At 39.4% G+C, this 21403-nt stretch overlaps 1 protein-coding gene across 5 annotated transcripts in view; it reads left to right on the top strand.

The window, feature by feature from the left end:
• Positions 1-230: 230 nt before the first annotated feature.
• SELENOI (selenoprotein I) overlaps positions 231-21403 on the top strand; it is a 37346-nt gene continuing 16173 nt past the window's right edge. For 3 of the 5 annotated variants that reach the window (XM_073897118.1, XM_073897120.1, XM_073897119.1), the window contains exons 1-4: positions 231-428; positions 17410-17478; positions 17926-18034; positions 19985-20059. In XM_073897118.1, coding sequence (XP_073753219.1) covers positions 372-428; positions 17410-17478; positions 17926-18034; positions 19985-20059 — 310 coding nt within the window. In that variant the 5' untranslated portion in view covers positions 231-371. The remainder of the gene's footprint in view (positions 429-17409; positions 17479-17925; positions 18035-19984; positions 20060-21403) is intronic. The other 2 variants (XM_073897117.1, XM_025867878.2) reach the window with 2 other exon arrangements.

Genomic DNA, 21403 nt, shown 5'->3' on the forward strand with positions numbered 1-21403 from the left:
TCCACTCACTCCTTACTTCGGCTCACCAATTTTGACGCTAACGAATGAAGCGACGAGAAAACTTGGAAGGCGGGATTTAGTGTTGTCCGATCCACACTGATTGGATTGCGACGGCGTGAGGGGGTGGACCGCGTGAACAGGCTAGCGTCCCTCCCTCGGTGGGCGGGGAGAGGTGGAGGCTGTGCTTGCGCACTGGGAGGCAGCGGAAGTGGCCTGAGGCGGCTACGCGTGCGCGGTGGGCGGAGCGCGGCTCTTCTACCTCCTCTGCCAGCCTAAGTCTTCCCGTCCTTGCCCAGCTTCTGTGGTGCTCTTGTTTCCGCACCTTTTCGCGGAGAGTCGCTGCCGAGTGGGCGCTCGGTGTTCGGGTCGTCATGGCTGGTTACGAATACGTGAGCCCGGAGCAGCTGGCTGGCTTTGATAAGTACAAGGTAGCGCGGGGCCCCGCGGACGCCCCTCTCCCTCCTCTTCCCGGCCTCTCCCAGGCGGCTGAGGGGCAGGCGCGGTCCGTGTCACCTTGTGCCGCGTGGCTCCGAGCGGGCTGGCGGGCTCCGGGGGTCCTGTCGAGACCTGGAGCTTTGGGGTCAGGGTGCGTGGAGCATCCTAGGCCAGCCGCCTTGACTCGGTACCCTCCCGGGGGATTGCCTTTTCCTTAGGAGACCGCTCGACGAGAGTGGAACCAGCGAATTCCCTGTGCTTCTTTACTTCATTATTATTATTTTTATTTTTAGCGAATGCAGTTCCCTTCGTGGTGTCTTAATTGTCTTCATTTTAATGAAGTCTCCACCCGTCTCTCGCATACAACTCAGATGGAGATGGTTTTTGGCAGATGAGGCCCGGGGAGGGGGAGTAGTTACCGAGGCCGTGGTACTGATGCACTCCACTTCTACTCCCAATGAGGAGACTTCCTCAGCAGTAGCTTGGGGCGCTTGGGCTGCCAGATGAAGTAAATGTGCACAGAACGAACTGTGTAGTAGAAAGAGCGCGAGCTTAGGAGTCCGTAGAAACCTGATACCAAACTCTAATTTCTTTACATGGCGTTGGGCCAGGTAATAGTCCGTATGGTGCAAAATGATTATAGAAATTTGCGAAGGGCCTGATACGTAATAGGCCTCCAGTAAATGCTGGTTGTTAACTTTCCTCCAAATCTGGTTTTCCTCCACCGCTCCCTTATCAGTGAATGACTCCACTGTCCATCCAGTTTTTCCGAGCCTGAAATCTGGGCTGTAACCTTTCATCCTTGCTATCTTGTCGCTTTCACTCTTGAGTCCTCTACCTCACCCACCAGCCAGTGAATCACCAGGTCCTGTACCTTCTATCATTTTTAGCCTAAGCTAGAAGAGTGGTTCCATTACCACTCTTCCCACATACACTTTAAGTAATCTTTTTATTTTAGAATACTTCAGATTTGCAGAAAAATCGTGAAGATAGTACAGTACCCTGTGTCTCATACCTGGTTTTCCCTATTATTAACATCTTACATTAGTACGTTACATTTGCACGATTAATGAACCAATATTTACACATTATTAACTGAGGTCCATACTTTACTCAGATTTCCTAAGTTTTCACCTAATGCCTTTTCTGTTCTGGGATTTCATCCAGGATATCACATTTCATTTAGTCATCCTGTCTCCTTAGGCTCCTCTTGGCTGTGACCATTTATCAGACTTCCCTTCTTTTTGATAGCCTTGATAGTTTTGAGGAGTTCTGGTTATGTATGTTGTAGAATGCCTGTCAGTTGGGATTTGTCTAATGTTTTTCTCACGATGAGGCAAGGGTTATGGGTTTTTGGGAGGAAGAGCACAGAGATGAAGTGCCATTCTCATTGCATCATATGAAGAGTACGTGCTATCAATATGACTTGTCACTGCTGATACTGACTTTGATCACCTGGCGGAGGTAGTGTTTGTTAGGGTTTCTCCCTGTAAAGTTACTCTCTTTGGAAGGAAGTCACTATGAGCCCTCCCTTGGTAGTGGAGAGTTATGTCTTACCTCCCGGAGGGCAGAGTATTGACATAATTTGTTTGGAATTATGCATGGGAGATTTGTCTTTTCTTCCCATTGTGTATTTATCCAATCATTTGTTTATATCAGTGTGGATGCATGAATATTTATTTTATACTTTGGGTTATAATCAAGTACTACTTTATTTTTCTCGACCACATTTACTCTTGCCCTTATAGTCTTTTCTCTATGTTAAATAGTGATCTTTAAAAAAATGTGCATTACTCCTTTGCTTAAAACCCACCACTGTCGGGCGCCTGGGTGGCTCAGTCGTTAAGCATCTACCTTCGGCTCAGGTCATGATCCCAGGGTCCTGGGATCGAGCCCCGCATCGGGCTCCCTGCTCCGTGGGAAGCCTGCTTCTCCCTCTCCCACTCCCCCTGCTTGTGTTCCCTCTCTCACTGTCTCTCTCTCTGTCAGAAAATAAAATCTTAAAAAAAAAACAAAACAAAACCCACAAATGTCTTCCCATTGCTCTTGGAATGAAGTCCAAAAAATCCATAATATGATCTGCACGGCTCTGAATGATACGATCCTTACCTGTCTTCAGCTTCACATCATGCTCCTCACTGTCTGCCCCTGCCAGTATTAGTAGCCATCTCCTCCCCATCCCCCCTTTTCTTTTTAGATCTTTAAGTAATGTTGTTCTATCTGCCAGGATTGTAGCTTCCTTTCCTGTTTATATTCATCTTCATGTCTTCACTTACGTGTTACTTCCTCACAGAAGCATCCCCTAAGCTCTCCTCTCCCCTTAAGTGTGCTGTCAGAGTACCCTCTGCTCCTTTAGGGAATTTGTTAGAGTGTCTCCCTATTACAATGTAATACTCAAGTGGTTAGACTTGGCTTATGGATTACCATGGCCTTAGCACAGTACTACTGTGCATACTAGGAACCCAATAGACATATGTAGAATGAATGAATAGCTGAAAAAAATCATAATGGATTTTGCCTAACTGGAATTGGAAAAACTGTGAAGGACCTTGCTTACAAGCAAGTCATATAGGACATTCCTCTGCTTTCAAGCAGTATGGTGTCATACAATTTTGACCTGAGGTGCTGACATATATTAAAATTTAAGTGGAAAGAAGTTCCAGAGCCTTCTTGGTAACCTTGGCCAAGGCTTCACAACTAAATTAAAGAAGGTTATTAACCCAGATACCTCCTGTTTTGCCTTCAGCTCTACCCTCTTCCTGTTATCTCTTCTGCACAGTAAATATTGACATATAAAACTTTTTTTCCAAACTAGGATCTGGCTTTCTGGGTGTAAGTGCCAATAGAATAGCTGTTTCATTTGCAGCAGTGATGAAGTCTACTTTTTCTTATAAAGCAGTGTTCCCTAAGTTTATATTTCCAACTAGATAGGTGTTCTAATTTACAGGAAATTTTAGTGTGCTTTTCTATTCCTATGTTTTCCCCTTTTCCGTTATCTGACTCACTTCCTGTGTCTGACAGCATATCTCCTATCATCCTGGAAAACAAAGGTCAGTTTAGCAAACGTCCAATGTTCACTAAAATGTAGTTTGTTGATTTTATTTTAAAAAAGGAGGGCCACAAATTATAACATAAACTTCTTCTAGTAGGGGGTTCTTAGTATTGTGTTCATATTAAAAATATGAATCCAAAGGTGCCCAAAGGAAAAATCTGTGTGGTCAGTTTTCCTGGAATGTGAAATGCACCTAGAGACTCTTTCTAAAGATCACACATTCCTCTTGTGTGATGGTCAACAGGAAGTGCTTTATAAATCCTTATTGAATTAAACACAGCTTTTGAAGCAGATCATCCCATAAATGGGTAGACTCAAAACAGTCAAGAGATTTTTATTCCCTGGTGTGACCCTGTATATTAGAGCAAAGTGATGTGAGAAAATTTGATACTATAAAAGCTGCTGGTGGAAAAATTACTTTTGAATTAGTTTAATTTCTTTGTCTCCCTAGAGGTACATCTGAGAGCTACAGTTGGAAACCTGGCAGTTATTCAGAATAACCGCCGAGAGGGGTGCACATGTGGGTGGTAATTAGATTTCTGTAGTAAGAAACTAAGATGATTGCTTCTTGGTGTAGAAGAAAGCATGGGATGGATTGTATGTTATGTGCTGTCTTAACATTTGTGTTCTCTGTTTGTTACCACGATTTTATTAAGCAGATGAATAATTAGTTGAGAGTCTGCCTTCTCTGTTAGGGTATGAGCTCTGAGAGGGTAGGGCCTATAGCTGTCTTGTTCAATATGATCGGCGTCTAGCACATGAACAGAATAGGTGCTCAACAAATATTTATTCAAGGAATGAAAGTGTAAAAGAATATAAATCATTTTGAAAGTGTGGTAAAAGGGAGCTGTGCATCTCCTGGATGTCGGAAGAATACTTTTGTATTTTGAATGTGAAGATGTCAAGGGTTTAACTACCATTTTCTCTGTTGCTTATTTATGTACCTTTAGACAATTATATTGAGGGATTTTAGCTTTGAGTGGCTTCTCATTCCTCCTTTCTACCTGTCCTTTCTTTGGACAAGTCTTTACAGTTGAAGGATTTCCCCACTTATCTAAGGGTGAAACTTCTGTTGTGGTTTACCTAATCTGACCTAGGGGAGGTATTCCTCAATTGATGGTGTAAGGGCTAGTTTCAAATTGTATCATTTTTCTTCAGAGAGGAGGTAAGTGTTCTTTGAAATATCTTGCTTGGTTTCAAGAATGTAATTCTATGATGAATTGGTTTCTGCTATTCTGTTGTTGCATATCAACAACAACCTGATTATAGGAACTGTGATAATTGTAAATTTATTAGTATTGCAGTTAACAGGTTGTAAAGAGAGACTGTACATCTTGATAATGCTAAAGAATCTGGCTTTCACCCTTACTAGTTCATACAGTTTGATTCTGTTTATTCAGTAAGCATTTACTGAGGGCCTACTGTCTCAGGCATAGCACTGGGGCTGCACAATGCATTTAGGTAAGTGCCGGGTGCTATGGGAGAGAAGGAAGCAGCTCCAGGGAGAGAGGGTTAAAGCTGAGAAAGGCAGCAGAGAGGGGATGGAGGGGAAAGGCCGAGCTCAGTCTAGAAAGATGAAGCTGAGTAGGTCCCACATTACCAGATGTAGAGGGAGAAAAGGCTTTACAGTGCAGGAGAGCAATGGAATGCAAAAGGAGTGGAGGCCGAGAGTATTTTCTGGCAACCATAAGAAGGTAGATGTTTAGGCATAATGATGGAGGGGCAGGAGATGAGGCTGAAGAGGCATGTGGGGCTCTGTAAGGAGGGGATGCTTTCATGGAAAGGACTTCTAGATTTTACCCTATAGATCAGTGTTTCTGTGGCCCAAGGACTATCAGCATCAGAATCACCTGGGAAAGTATTTAAATAGGAGATTCCTAGCCTCACTTTGGGAGATTCAGATTGGGTATATTACTGTTATCTGCATGTTAAATACCTCGGGTGATTTTTAGGCACATCGTAATGCTGTAGGTTTGGGGGAACTGCTTCATTTTTTTTTTTTTTAAAGATTTTACTTATTTATTCATTTGAAAGAGCAAGAATGAGAGAAGAACACATGAGAGGGGGGAGGGTCAGAGGGAGAAGCAGGCTCCCCGCTGAGCAGGGAGCCCGATTCGGGACTCGATCCTGGGACTCCAGGATCATGACCTGAGCTGAAGGCAGTCGTCGCTCAACTGACTGAGTCACCCAGGTGCCCCGGAACCGCTTGATTTTAAACAGGATCAGATTTTAATTTTAGGAAGCTTACCCCAGCAGCTTGTAGAAAATGAATGGGTGAGGTGATCTGGAGACCTTTTGGGATCTTCTGGATAAACCTAGGTAAGAAATGAGGGAAGCCTGAATCTAAGTAATGGGGATAGAAAGGGAGTGGGGATTCTAAAGATAGAAGTCAAAACTGGTTAACCTACCCACTGAATTTGGCCAGCAGATTTGTTTAATTATAGTCCACACCATACTTTGTTTCAAAAATTAGCATCTTCTCCCTAAAAACCCAGATTTCTGGATTCTTTTGAAAAACCAGAAGAGTGGGCAACATTGGCCCTGAGTTTCCTCTTGGCAAGACTCCCCCGAAGCTAAATAGCTCTTGCCCTTTTTAAAAAAGGCAGTTGCTCTCCAGTTTGCCATTTTCCTGCCAGTCCATATGCTACATGTGGGTCTGCTTTGTTCAGTTTATCTTCCTGACCCCTGTGGACGTTTATTTGTGATCCTTGATTTAAGATTAAAAATTGACAAGACCATGGTAACTGAGAAGCTGGAGGTGTTGGTGGGGTGAGTCCAGAGGATGAAGGATGGGGAGGAGTCTGGGATGACTCAGGTTCTGGTAAGATGACTGAGTGGAGAGGTAGGGGTTTTGTGAAGCATTAGCCCTGGAAAGGTACCCTTGGTAACAATAGTGTCTAACACTTGTTTGGTCTGACTTAACCCTCTTGATAGCCCCAAGAGGAGGTATTATGAACTCCTATCTGTTGAGTAAACAAACTCATGAGAGATTGACCCTTATAGAACAAGCATAATTATAATTTAAATGATAAGTGGTGCTGAATCTGGAAGAATAACAGTAATCTTTTTGTGCAAGGCACTTCTCTTGGGCAGGGCCATGTAAAGGTGTAGTTCGTGGACTGGGAATCAAAACAAAGAAAACTTCATGCTCTAGAGAAATATCGCTGGTGGGTGAATTATCCTCCACTAGAGGAATATTTCTGTAATGATTTCAGAGATAGAACACTTTTCTTCTGAGCCAGAGTAGACATATGAGAAATTCTTAATCTTTTGATTTGTACTTACGATTGCAGGCCAGCTACAGTATACCATGTTAATTAAGGCATTACCTAGATATGTTACAGTTAATTCAGACATAACTTATTTTTAGTTGTGCTTGGTCTCCTTGAGTAGATTGGAAGAGCTGCCTTTTCCACCTGTAAATACATTTGTAAGTTTTGAAAAGCATTTTAGTGGCCTTATTTTTTTTTAAGGTTTTTTTTTTTTTTTAAGATTTTATTTATTTGACAGAGACACAGTGAGAGAGGGAACACAAGCAGGGGGAGTGGGAGAGGGAGAAACAGGCTTCCCGCGGAGCAGGGAGCCCGATGCGGGGCTCGATCCCAGGACCCAGGGATCATGACCTGAGCCGAAGGCAGATGCTTAATGGCTGAGCCACCCAGGCGCCACTTAAGGTTTTATTTTTAAGTAATCTCTACACCCAACGTGGGGCTCAAACTCACAACCCCGAGATCAAGAGTCACATGCTCTACCAACTGAGTCAGCCAGAGGTCCCTTTTTTTAAATTATTTTTTTAAGATGTTATTTTTAAATAATCTCCTTAGCAGCCATAGATATAGATATATAAATATCTTATGGAAAGAATTATTTTTGCAGTTGACAGAGACAGAGGAGTCTTTCAGAAGGAGTGAAAGAAGGATGGATGGGGAACTTCTGCAGAATGAGAGGGAGAGAGATCAAGTGGTAGGTAGAAGGTCACCACATTTTTAGGTGCTAGTTGGAAGAAACGACTTGGTTCTTTTAACTATTTTCTGAAACATCAGTTCACGAGGATGGCTTGTTTTTCTAACTCCTGTAATGCTTAAATGTGAAGAATTTTGAATAAGAATTTGCCCAACGCGTAAGGGAAAGTTGGAGAAGATGTTCCGGAGAGATTGATGGGGGAACCAAAGCACAGAGACCAGGAAGACCATGGTAAATTAGACATAAGGAAGTGTTGGGTATGCCCGGTACCAGGCTGAGCCTAGTGAGCCCAGTGAAGGAAAGTTGAAATGGCAAGAGCAATATCATTGTAAATACTGAGTAATAATGATAATGACAGCAAACATTTATATGGCATTTTACTATATGCCAGACATTGCTTTAAGTGCTTTTACATATATTATCTCATTTAATATTCACAAGTGCCTTGTGAAGTAGAGCTACTGTTATTTTACTGAGGCACAGAGAATTTAACTTGCTCAAGGTCCCAAAGCTTGAGATTTGAACCCAGGCAGTCTGGGTTAGGAGCCCATTTTCTTCATGCTATGCTTCCTCTCAAATCTAAGAACTAAAGATAAACTCTGCCTTGTAGTTACTGGGTGTTTTGTACCAGATATAGGAACATTAGAATAAAGACCTTCAGTGACATGCAAATTGGGTTTGTGTCTAATGTTTGCAGGCGGGGAAAACGTACAGTGAAAAAGAAAACTATTTTTGTTTTCTTTCCCCCCATTTTAAAATTATTAGCAGGGGTAAGTGCATGACTGTATTTACTAGTCTTACATTTTGTTGAGTATTAAGAACATTTCATATACTAGTAGCTTTAATTGAGATAAAAGTCTTTTGATTAAATAATTAGCTTTGGGACTAATAATAAGTTTGAAATAAACCATGTGGTAGTGTTTTGACTTAGTGTCATCTCTAACCAGATTTCCTCATCTGTGAAATGGTGTGGTATCTGCCTCATAGGATCATTATCAAAGTTGAATGAGTTCATATTTGTAAAGTGCCTGGCACACAGTGCTATATTATATTAGTGTTAAGTAAAAAATAAAACTTGACATCTGTGCTTCTCTGTTTGTGAGCATTGGCTAACATAAACACGTGTACCCATACCCCAGGAAGTTATACCAAGAGAAAGTGTATTTTAGGAAAGCAAGTTAAGGGTGACAACTTAATGGAGAGATAGAAGAATAATGGAGGTCTATGTCTAGCTTGGGTCCCACAGAGAAACTTTGCCTTCAGATTTTTTCTTCTGTTAAATCATATATAATAATACAACAAGCAGAGTAAATAAAATTTCTTAAATACCACTTTCCTATTTAAGAATCTGCAGTATCCTCCACGTATTTATCATGTGTTTGATACCCAGATTTCCCTGCAAGGATTTTAGGTTTTTTCACTCAGTGACCCCTCTTTTTGTCTTCTCATCTCTTGTTAGAATTTATTATAAGTTATTTAAATTTAGCAAGCAAACTTGTTTGTCATCATGACTTGCTTGTTTTTACTGCTCTAGCTTTTCCAGTCTTCTGTCACCATCTTCTCTCCAACTTGTTAGTAGATGTAAGTGATAATATTGACTGAAATGAGATCTCATTGTCTACAGAGTCATGTTTTCTGTGAGTGTAGTTCTTAAAGTCTTGTATTGATAGAAAGTATTTTAAGAAATTTAAAATTTTTGTCCCAGGGTTATTTGAAACCCCCACCTTTTTTTGCACTCTTTAAGTTTAGGTTTGGTGTTTTTATGCCATAGATTGTTTCTAGCATAATGCCTTGCATTTATTGAATTTAGTGAGTACTTCCCGGATTTTATTATACCTTTTCTCTTGCTTGCAATGCAGTATTTGAAGTTACCATAAGGAGGAATAGGTGTTGGCCACTAAACTAATGGTGTGGTTTATCCTTCAGCTGAGGAGTTGTGGGAGTGCCGTTAATGTTTGCTTTCACCAGAGCAGTGGTCCTCAAACCTGAGTGTGCTGCAGAATTACCAGGAGGGTCTGTTAAAAGAGATTGCTGGGCTGCACCCCTAGAGTGTCTGATTCTGTATGTCTGGGGCAGGGTCCAAGAATATGGGTTCATTTTGGTGACTACAGTTTGCAAACCACCTCATCAAAGAAATATTCAATTATATTGCAATCTGAAGAGCAGTTAATAAAACCAAGAGATGGATATATAGGAGTAAGAAACTATATTACTGTAATGTATTAGCTCTCAAGCATCAGGTGGTCTTGATTTTGTGGGTAGGAGCCCTAAGATATCTCTTAGTAGAAAAGAGGATGTAGTGCTTTCAGTTATGTACTAGTTTCTTATTGCTGGGTAACAAATTATCACAGACTTGGTGGCATAAAACAACACACATTTATTATCTCACAGTTTCTATGAATTAGGAGTCTGGGCATCACTTAGCCAGCTCCTCTCTGTTCAGGGTCTTACCAGGCTGCAGTTAAGGTGTCAGCTGGGCTGCATTCTCATCTGCAGCTTGGGGTCCTCATCCAGGCTTGTGTGGTTGTTGGCAGCATGCAGTTCTTCCCAGTTGTAGGGCTGAGGCTCTTAGCTTCTAGGGCTTTCCCACTTTTCCCTGCCACATGGCCCTCATCATAGGCAGTTCATATCATTGCTGCTTGCTTCTTAAAAGTCAGCAGGAGACTCCTCCAAATTGCTAAGATGAAGACTTACATAATGAAATGTATCATGGAAATGATATCTCATCACCTTTGTCATATAATGTATCCTAATCAAGGCAGTGACCTCTCTCACCTTTGCTATATTCTGTTGGTTAGAAACTAGTCACAGGGTCCGCCCTCAAGGGAGTGGAATGAACTATCAAAGGGTGGGGATTGCTTATACAGGGGCTTGACTCACTGGGGATCACTTCAGGATGTGTCTGCCATAAATTGGAAGACAAAAAGTATATTTTAGAGGATGTTTTGAGAATAATAATTTCAGTAAATTGGCTCTAGATAGATCATGATTGTATTTAAGCCAAGAAAGGGTAGTCTGGTTTCAGACAATGTGATCAATTTCATAGATATGTTCCAGGATGAATCAGAAAGGACTTACAGTTCAGACCTTTCTGTTTATTAGCCATTGTAATCCTTGAATTTTTTATAGTCTCTTCATGTGTAATATAGGTAGGAATAATTTATCTTACAATACCAAATAAGAGAATAGCTGTAATTGTCCTGGGGAAACTGTAAAACATTATACAAATGTAAACATGATATTATTAATGGGGGAAGAGTAAGAAGAATTTCCTCTTGTGAAGTTAAAAATTGCTTTGGACTAGTTCCTAGGGGAAAATAGATTTGGTGAAGGGAGTAACATTTCTTCTCATCACTGATACCTTAACTGTATACTGCTACTTAAATAAACATGCAAAGTAGTTCATGCATTTATTCATTCATATGTGCAAACATTCAAATATGTTTATTGAGCTCAGGCTCCTGTGTGCCAGAAGCAGAGAAGATCAGGTTGGGAAGTTTTCTCCATTCTCTTAATTTTAAGTTTCTTTATATCGCAGTGCTCAGTGAGTCCCACACTTGTATGTGAAAGGCTGTTCTTTTGATTGCCTTGATATTTGTTGAGTAAATAACAGTTTTTTAAGTAATTGAGATCCCTCATTTTATGTTTTGTGCTTAAGTGACTCGCCTGGAAGATTGGAATGCCATTGCTAAAGAACTCTGCTCCAGGAGTGGCTGGTGGAGTACATTTTGGCAACAATGGATTCTGCCCCTGTAAAGACTTAAAACACCTAAACATGATTGAGCCATGAGTCCTGTCAACAAGGGTCTGACCTCAGTATCATACCCCAGTGCTGCACTGGACACTGAGCTTCACTGTGCAGGGGGAGAAAAGAGAGAGTTGACTCTTTCTTTCTTTCTCTTGTTTTAAGAGAGGTTGGTAATGTGTGTTTTTCATTTTAGTCATGTCTGAAAAGTTGGTTTGAGCAACAAATATTATAATTTCATATAACCCAGTTGTGAACTAAAATTGGCTCTTTATGGATATCTTGCTTTTTACTCCTAAAAACATGGATAATTTTGAACTCAAGAATTTTGGAAATAATTTAAAAAAATTAAAAATATCATTTCGAGTTTGGTTGCATCTGAAGTGATTAACAAGTGCAGTTTATGAACTATTAATATCTTGTATTGAGCTACATTTTATGGATTACTATAGTTAACTAAATATGTTTTATAACTATAAAGCTTTGGGGCGCCTGGGTGGCTCAGTCAGTTGAGCAGCTGACTCTTGATTTAGGCTCAAGTCATCATCTCGGGGTTGTGGGATCAGGCCCCACGTCGGGCTCCTTGCTCAGTGGGGAGTCTGCTTGAGGATTCTCTCTCCCTCTCCCTCTGCATCTCCTCCCACTTGTGTTTTCTCTCATAAGTCTTTTTAAAAAAGTATAAAGCTTGGGCGCCTGGGTGGCTCAGTCGGTTGAGCGACTGCCTTCGGCTCGGGTCATGATCCTGGAGTCCCGGGATCGAGTCCCGCATCGGGCTCCCTGCTCGGCGGGGAGTCTGCTTCTCCCTCTGACCCTCCCCCCTCTCATGCTCTCTCTCTCAAAAATAAATAAAATTAAAAAAAAAAAAAAAAGTATAAAGCTTATGTTTCAGATGGGTAAAGACAGGTCTCATTTTAAAATTATTTGACAATAAGAGTCCTATTCTCCTTATATTGTTTAGAAGACAAAGTAGGGGAAATCTGTTGCTGAGTATAGATAATAGAGCATTACTTGGGACAGTGGCCCCAGTCTAATTAATAATTTGTCCAAAGCTCTGTATTTAGTGCAAGGGTGTGTCGGTTCGTATCAGTTTTCTTAACAGTACAGAGAAGGGATTTGAAATATAGTACCCTTGTAAAGGAAATACTTCTATGTCCAAGGAAGTGGTTTGATAGTCTTCCTTTCATTGGAGCCACTTTCCTTCTTAAATTAAGGGGAGTCTCACATTTTTAATGTCCTTCTCGAAAACATATACTTCACAGCATATTTGGAAGTAATTTAGAAGTCACTGTACTGCTAACCCTAACCCATAATCCTCTCCACCTGATGTACTTTAAGTCTTGTAACTGGCTTCTATTTGCACTTTGGTCTCTGTCCAGTTCTTTTTACAGTGTAACCAGTACGATGCTTTAAAAATGTAAATCAGGGGGTGCCTGGGTGGCTCAGTTGGTTGGGTGACTGCCTTCAGCTCAGGTCATGATCCTGGAGTCCCAGGATCGAGTCCCGCATCGGGCTCCCTGTTCAGCAGGGAGTCTGCTTCTCCCTCTGACCTTCCTCCCTCTCATGCTCTCTCTCTACCATTCTCTCTCTCTCTCAATAAATAAAAATCTTTAAAAAAAAAAAAAGAAAAATTGTAAATCAGGATGTGCATTGGGTTTAGAATAAAATCTAGATTACTGTGGTCTTGCTGGGTGGTTTAGGCCCACGTCTTCAATCTCATTTCCTGTCAGTCTTCCCTGCTCACTAAGCTGTAGTTGCATTAGCCTTCCTCCAGTATTCCAAGTATTTCTAGTTTTGTGGTCTTTGCACATTTTTGTTCTCTTTGCTTGGAAGGTATCTTGGCATGTACTTGCCTCCCTGCAACACCTATGCACCACACACGTGCGTGCGCGCGCACACACACACACAAATGTACACTGCCACATATATATTCTTTATTTTCTATTTCTTTTTAGGTATTTTACATATAAATGCACAGATCTTAAGTGTCTAATTTAGTGAATTTTTATATATGTATATACCCATATAACCACCACCCCAGATCAAGATACAGAATTATTTCTGGCACCTCAGAAGGCTCCCATTCAGTCTCTTCCATCAAACTACTATTATGACTTCTTTTGTCATAAATTAATTTGTCTGTTTTTGAACTTGATATAAATGGAATCTACAACAGCATGTTTTCTTTAGTGTCTCGCTTCTTTGACTCACTATAGTGTCTCTTGTGTTCCTTATCTGTCTTTTCATCTTCTCGGCCTCAACTGTGTCCCTTCCCTAAAGAAGCTTTCTCTGACCACTCTGACAATGCACACTCCCTGCCCTCCCTCCCATGTCCTCTCGCAAAATACCCTGCTTATTTCCTTCATGGTATTTAACACAACTTGTGATTATTCCTTGTTTTTGTGCTTACCATCTATCTCACAATGGGCCGTAGACTTGGTTAACATAGGGAACATTTTGGTCTTGTTCATCATTGTCTTCACTGGGCCTAGCAAAAATTTGCCTGGCACAATCATAGGTACTGAATCATGAATACTTGTTGGCTTACTGAATGAATGAATGAATGAAGAATGAACTCCGCTTTGTTTTCTGACCTGTACTGAAGTAAAAAAAAAAGAAAGTTCTGAAACTTTCTAATTTTGGCACAATGTTATCTAAAGTAATTCTGATCTTACTAGGAATTTATGAAAATTTTCTCTTGTGGGAAAGAAAGACTAATTGTCATAGATGACAGGACAGAATCCTCTACCCAAATAAAAATTATTGTATGTACTAAAGAGCAATCTTGAGGGAAATGTTTAGAAGTTCTGTCTTGATCAGCATTTTTACAGAGACTTAGGTGAAGGCATTATTATCAGCATGACAAATTTGCATGCTGAGATTTTGGAGAGGCATAGCTATTACCTTGCATAAGTGAGTCTGAATCAAGAGATCTGGAGGGGATAGAAAAATGAGTTGAATCTAGTAAGATGAAATATTATAATGGTAAATACAGAGTCTGGTACTTAGGTTCCAACAGTCATCCTCACATTAGCATGGAGAAAGGTGGCTTAGTAGTCCAACTGCCCATTCGTATTTAAGTCTGCAGAATGATTTTGTTGCCATAGGAAATTAATAGGTTGAGTATCAGAGGAATATTGAGGAAGAGCAGCTTATGGTCATGTTCTTTCTACTCATACACCACATGAAATGTTTCTTATGCCCTGGATCACATGTTTGTATTGGTTTAACAACAAATTGGATTGCCTGGAACACAGGTTGTCAAGCTAAAGCCCCCAGGCACCTGTTTGTGAATAAAGTTCTACTGGAACACAACCGTGCCCATTTGTTTACCTATTTTCTGTGACTGGTTTCTTGCTTCAGTGGTAGCGTTGAGTGTTTATTACAGAGACCATATGGCCTGCAGAGCCTAACATATTTACTATCTGATGCTTTCCAGAAAAAGCTTTCCAACCTCTGGTCTAAAGTACAAGACCTAGATGAAGAAGATTGAAAGCATGGCAAGAGGAGCAGCAGAGGAACATGGGATGTTTAAGCAGGCAAAGAGAAGATGTAGGTGCGACAGGGAGAGTGGCCTTCAAATAATTGAAACACTGTTGTTTGGAAGAAAAATTGGACCCTTGTCTGTTTAACTTTGTAAAGCAAAATGAAAACAGGATAGAAAATATGGGACAAGGGGAGGATTTTGTTAGTGTATAGAAAGTTGGTTTAACATGGGTTGGGTTGCTTCTAGAAATAATGAGTTTTTGCCACCAGAGGCATTTAAAAAGAGGCCAGATGACTGTTTTACCTGTTTGCATTGATGAGGGTCGGGCACTCAAGAACTAGAGATCTTCTGAACTCTTGTAATTTTGAGATTTTGCCTTGGAATGATTCTCTCAAAACCAGGCTGTGGTTTTCAAGCATTTCTCCAGGGTACTAGCTTTGTCTGGCCTTGTAGATTGGAGATCAAGCAAGTCACAGTGAGCCTTAACAGTGGATTATCTACCTGGTTAAGGTGTTCAGATAGATACCATTCCAACAGAAAATAAAAATATATTTAATAAGCTTTAACAAATACCTGAATCTAGTTTAACATCTTTAAAGATTTATTTTTTATTTTTTCATTCCTGTGGAAGGTTTGAATCATTCTTTTTTCTTCCTATTGATTCACAAGACAGTTTTAAGTTTCTTTGTTTATACTAAGTGATATGTGATCTTGAAAAATACTCAGGTGTGTAAGGCTGGAGCACAGAGAGTTCTTTAGGTTTATTATTTGCTACCTTTTGTGATTTCATATTGCATTTTCTTGCTATACTTGAGCTTCAATGTGAAACATCTGTATAGGCAAACTGACCTTGTGTTTAGTTCTGCATTCTTTTCATACTTCTGGTCTCCCGAAGTAGAAATTTACAGGTAAAACTTCAGAATTTAAAAAGAGGAGCTTTTCAAATGAAAATACCATCAGTTAAGGGCCTTCTTATAGATCTAAGTTGAAATTATGGAAAGCTGCTGAGTGAGACTCGTTCAGCAAACATTTGAATTAAGAACATTGTACTTTGTACATCGTATTAGGTACTCATGTGATGTCTTAAACAGTTTCCTTCTGATTTGGACTTCTTACAACTTTTGTACTTTGCAGTAGATGGTGGGCTTGAAATGTGTGGTTTCCCCATTTATCTGACCTGCTGGCTATGTCAAGTGGGTCTGGGTGCCGACTTCTGTGAAGTGGAGGCCAGGGCCCTCCCCCTTGTCATTGGCAGCCTCTAGAGGCTCGTATTGGTTCCATGTCCTTAGGTCCGAAGACGTAAATCCAAGTGAGGACCCCTTCGTTCTGCAGAGGTTCAGATGTAATGGTATCTATTATGTGGAAAGGCTTTGTAACCTGTAGGGAGCTGTGCAAATGCAAGTTGATTTTCGGAAGAACAGTAACTCGCATTTAAGTAGAGTCTGGCCTTGGCTGCTCAGCCTGTCCCTGTGGCCAGCAGAGGCACACTGAGTTAGTTCTTCACCATTTTCCTCGCACTGTCTAGCTCAGATCCACTGTCCCAGTTACCCATTTCAGGCAAATGGGTTGGAGAAATGGAGGCACTCAGACATGGAGTCTGTTGAATCATAGACTTGCTGATTAACTGTCTTTGCTAGCAGTATTTAACATTATTTCTACTTATTTACTTTTTTGTTCCATCACACTTTTGAGTCTTGAAACACTGATGAGAAAAGATTTCCTGCATATTTGGAAGCATTTGGGAAGAAGTTTTGACCTTTAATTATGATTTTTTAAAAAGTAGATATTCAAATGCTTACTGCTTATTTTAGGTACATACTAAGTGTTAATATAAAACACAAAACTTTTTTCAGACATTTGACTGTTGTAATGTTTAAATGTCAACTGGACAAGTTAGGTAATATTCCCACTCTTTGAGGTGGGAATTATCCCTTACCAATTAAGTATCTCTTCTTCCCTGCACCTAGTAGAGTGTTTCTGACATGCTAGTTACTCCAGTGTGTGTGTGTGTCTGATGAATAAGTCATTGACGTGACTCTTAAAATTATATATATGTATATATGTATAAATACGGATATTTGTTAAAATTTCCTTGAATTTTTACTAACTAGCTCAATAATTAGGGAATAAACCCTATTACCATAGAACCCTAACGTGTTGTTGTCTTTCTTTGCTTATTCATGCAATCCATTTTCCTGCTGTAAAGGGATCTGTCATCCTTTGGCGGTTAAAACACATTTAATAATATCTAATACTTACATAGCACTTACCATGGGCAAGGTACTACTTTAAGTGTTTTGTGCATATGATTAATTTACCTAATTTTTATGACAGTCCTTTGAGGTAGAAGCTATAGTCCTCATTTACAGGTGAACAAACTAAGGCAGAGATTAAGTAACTTGCCCAAGGTTGCACAACTAGTAAGTGCATTAGTGGTGGTATGAGGAGGTTGAGAAGTCAGTGTTTGAATGTATACAGTGTGCACATTGTGATCTTGCATTGTGAGAACTTGTAAGCAATATAAATTTCTCTACTGAAAAAAAGAAATCTGGCTGTACTTGGCCGTCTTTGTACCATTTATGTTGTTCCTCCAGTTTTGTTTAGATGAGGACATCATGTAAATAGACATATTCTCTAGGTTATTTTTGTAATATTATTTTCACTCCAGAAATACTGTTCTACTTGTTAGTGTGCAAGGATAACTGAATATTTTCTTTTATTTCTTAACAGTACAGTGCTGTGGATACCAATCCACTCTCTCTGTATATCATGCATCCATTTTGGAACACTATAGTAAAGGTAAGACAATTAATAGACTTGTACTTATGGTTTAGTAAGTTTTAAATATTTTACAAAGTGTTATAGATGCAACTGTTTGATGAGATATAAGAGAAACTGGCTCTCCCATACTTCTTTCCCTTAGTCAATACCTTTTGATTTATCTCACTGTTGGAGTATAAGCCTATACTCTATAATTTATCATTTTTATAAAATGAATTTAAAAATTTTCTTAAGTAAATGTAGTGTTATGATTATAAAAGTTTGTTGATTATAGAATTATTTAAAATACAGAAAAGAGAAGAAAGATGCTTATTTTTATCAACTGGACATTATGGTTTACATTTTAATATATATATATGTATGATCTTTCAAGTTTATAGCTTTTATTATGACTTAAATTTGCATCTTGTGTGGCGGCCAGAGAGATTCCTTTAATTATTTTTTAATTATTTTGAAAAAAATTAGGTATTTCCTACTTGGCTGGCTCCAAATCTGATAACCTTCTCTGGCTTTCTGCTGGTTGTATTCAATTTTCTACTTATGGCATACTTTGATCCTGACTTTTATGCTTCAGGTAAGATTATTACTTTAATATAAAATTTAAAGTGTCTAAATAGAGAAAAATGAGATGTGGTTATTTTCTGGTTCTATTCATATGCTTGTATTTTGGGGAAGTTTTGGATACTATAAGGGTAGTAAAATGTTAGGAATTGAGTGTAAAAGCTAAGTTGTGTTTTCACAATCTGTTATGGATGTTTCCATTAAATTCTAGACACCAGCTTGGCTACTTAATTTAGATATGCTGTCTAAAAAGCAATGAGGTTTTGATAAATAAATAATAATTGGATTTATAAGAAGAAGAAATTAGGATTATGACACTTTGCCTGAAAGTGAATATGAGCAGGGTCCAACATACCCAGCAGTTCCAGAAATATCCCTTCTTCCCTTGTTCTCATTATGCAAGAAAAATCCCCCCCCCGCTTTTTTTGGAGGGAATGTGATCTCTCTTTCCCTCTGCTCAGCATCTGTATTTGCCTTTAATACCTCCAAGTTTCCTCTGAAAATGGTTCTTAGACCTTAAACATTGATTGAAGTTTAAGTCTTAAGAACCTCATTGGAAGAGAGAGGAAAGAAATGCTTTTGGAGGCAGTTGTTAGCCTGCTTGCACCCCAGACTCCAGTATCTTCTTTCACATCTGTTCCTGTCTTCATGTTCTCCCTCACCCCGTTTCTGCCCCAGGCCATAGGACAGAATCTGGCTGTATTTGGGATGAAGGGGGATAAGTGGGAGATAGAGTTTATTTTCATTGCTCAGCTAGTTGATGGAGTTGAGAGAAATGGAAAGATGGAGGTAGATGAATATTTTTTGCATTCTAAGTTGGAGTATATATTTTCCAATAAGAATACTTATAAATGATGTAGTAGTAAGGAGTTTTAGTGTTACAATTCATCTGTTTTGTGGGTTTAGCAGACTTTTGTGGACTGACCTGGAGAAACAGTCACTGAAAACATTGTTTTTATAGGAAAGTTCAGATTTTCAAAAACTTATGACTTGATATTATAGAAAATCTGAATATTGAAACTATACATTTGCTTAACTGTCAATTGACATTTTAAGCCATGGCTTCTGTACATGTAATAAAGTGGCAACTTTATGAAGATCATAAGGTATGACATGATTAATAAGATTAAATTTTATTAAGCATGGTTTGGATATTAAGCAGTTTTTAAAAATTTGTATTTTAATCTTTAGAACATCCTCAGAAGTTTATTTTGTAACTAGAAATATTTTATCCGACTACTGTAACATTATTTACTCAGTTATTAAGAGAGTTAAAAATATGTAAATATTATGCATATTTCCCCAAATCATAGAACCTAGAGGACCAGGTAAACCATCTCATCCTGGTATATTTGGTAAATGGAAGATGGGAAGGGTTAAATGATATATTCATGGTCACACTGCTGGTTGAATACAGAGCTGGGACTGGAATCTAGACCTCCTAATTCTCAGTTGTTCTATCTTGGGGTAAATAGTGAGGTCCAGACATTTCAGAATGATTCTGAGGCCAAATCATCCAGTGGAGGTGACCTATCTATGCCCAAACGAAAAGGTCTTTTGTTTAGCTAATTAATAATATAATGAGAGAATATAGATTGAAGGCTTAATGTATGTTTGTAGGATAATTGTAAACAACGAGGATCAGATTAAACACAGGTATCTTTTAAGTTCCAAAAATATTAATTTTCATTCTCAGCACATAAGTAATTTTCAAGTAAAGATGAACAGTTTTGAATTATGATTAAAGCTCAAAATAAATGCCTATTGTTTATGAGGGGCTGGGCAGTTACTTCTTTGGTTTTGTCAGTTTGCTGATATATTTTAATATCTACCTAATTCTGCATTACAAGTATATTATAATGTACTTTAACTTTTATTTAATAGAAATATTTCTCATTGCCAGTATATGGTATGGTAAGCATGCTTATACTTTGTATTAAAACTGTGTTGTTTTCCTTGGCAGCACCAGGTTACAAGCATGTCCCTGATTGGGTTTGGATTGTAGTGGGCATCCTCAACTTCATAGCCTACACTCTAGGTAAGAAAGTGGCAAATACTCATGTTAGTCAATGGCTGGTGAATCTGTCAGCAGAGATAGCCATCCACTAAGTTAACTAACATTTTCTCTGGTGCTTAATTAATTTTAACTTGGGTTTATTATTTTCCTGTCCAATTTAAAACAAATGTTTTTGAGTTTATCTATGGAAAATATTGTCACTCATTGCTGGGGATGCAAAGAATAAGGTAGGAGTTGGCAAACTACCTCTTGCAGGCCAACTCTGGCCTGTTTTCTGTTTTTATAGGTAAAGTTTTATTGGAACACAGCTCTGTTTATTCCTTTACATGTTGTCTATGCCTGCTTTCTGCAACAAAGACAAAGCTGAGTTGTTGCAACAAAGACTACTGATGACCCACAATGCCTCAACTATTTCCTGTCTGACTCTTTACATAAAATATTTACCAACAACTGGAATAAGATGTCATTTTTGCCTTACGTTTGGGAAGCAATACTGACATATCAAATAATTGTGGAATGCTGAGAGAGCTGCTATAATAGAGCACAGTGGGAGAACAAAAATAATTGGGAGAATAAAAAAGTGATCAATTCTTATTTAGTGGAGGGGGTGGTCAGGGAAGTCTGCTGTGTTAGGCCGTATTGTCTGTTGTGCCAAGAATGCTTTTTTGTTGGGGTTATCTGCATGGCTTGTCGTGCATGCTCCTATTCCCCTTCCCTGCTTTGTTTTTCTCCATAGTACTTAAAGCCATATGACCTGCTTGTTGTCTGTCTGCTCTAAAATGTACATAGCTTTGATGTACCCAATGTTTAGAACAGTGCCTAACACATAGTAGGCACTTAGTATATAGTTTTTAAATGAATATAAAATGCCAGACCTTGACTTCACGTTGCTTAGATCTCTTCAGGTAAAAATGACTTGCACTCCTAAAACCAGTATAATTTGGTACATGATTAAATGCTGACATCGCAGGTGACCAGAGCTGCAAGGGTCTGGGGAAGGAAGAAAGTGAAGTCCAGAAGAATTAGGGGAGAGCTTAGTGAAAAATGACACTTTTAGGCAGAAGCTTTTGTACATTTGTTCTTAAAGATGAGCAGCTTTGGAGTGCCTGGGTGGCTCAGTTGGTTAAGCGTCTGCCTTCGGCTCGGGTCATGATCCCAGGGTTCTGGGATCGAGCCCCACGTCAGGCTCCCTGCTCAGCGGGGGGTCTGCTTCTTTCTCTCCGTCTGCTGCTTTGCCTACTTGTGATCTCTCTCTCTCTGTCTCTGTCAGATAAATAAATAAAATCTTAAAAAAAAAAAAGCAGGTTTAAGAATTCAATAGGGTTTGGTTACCAAGGGAAATAGGGAAAATGTTGAGAGTGGCCT

The sequence above is a fragment of the Callorhinus ursinus genome, unplaced genomic scaffold, assembly GCF_003265705.2.
Source record: "Callorhinus ursinus isolate GAN/ISIS: 27379988/994484 unplaced genomic scaffold, GSC_fseal_2.0 scaffold10, whole genome shotgun sequence".
In the NCBI taxonomy this organism is placed as follows: Eukaryota; Metazoa; Chordata; class Mammalia; order Carnivora; family Otariidae; genus Callorhinus; species Callorhinus ursinus.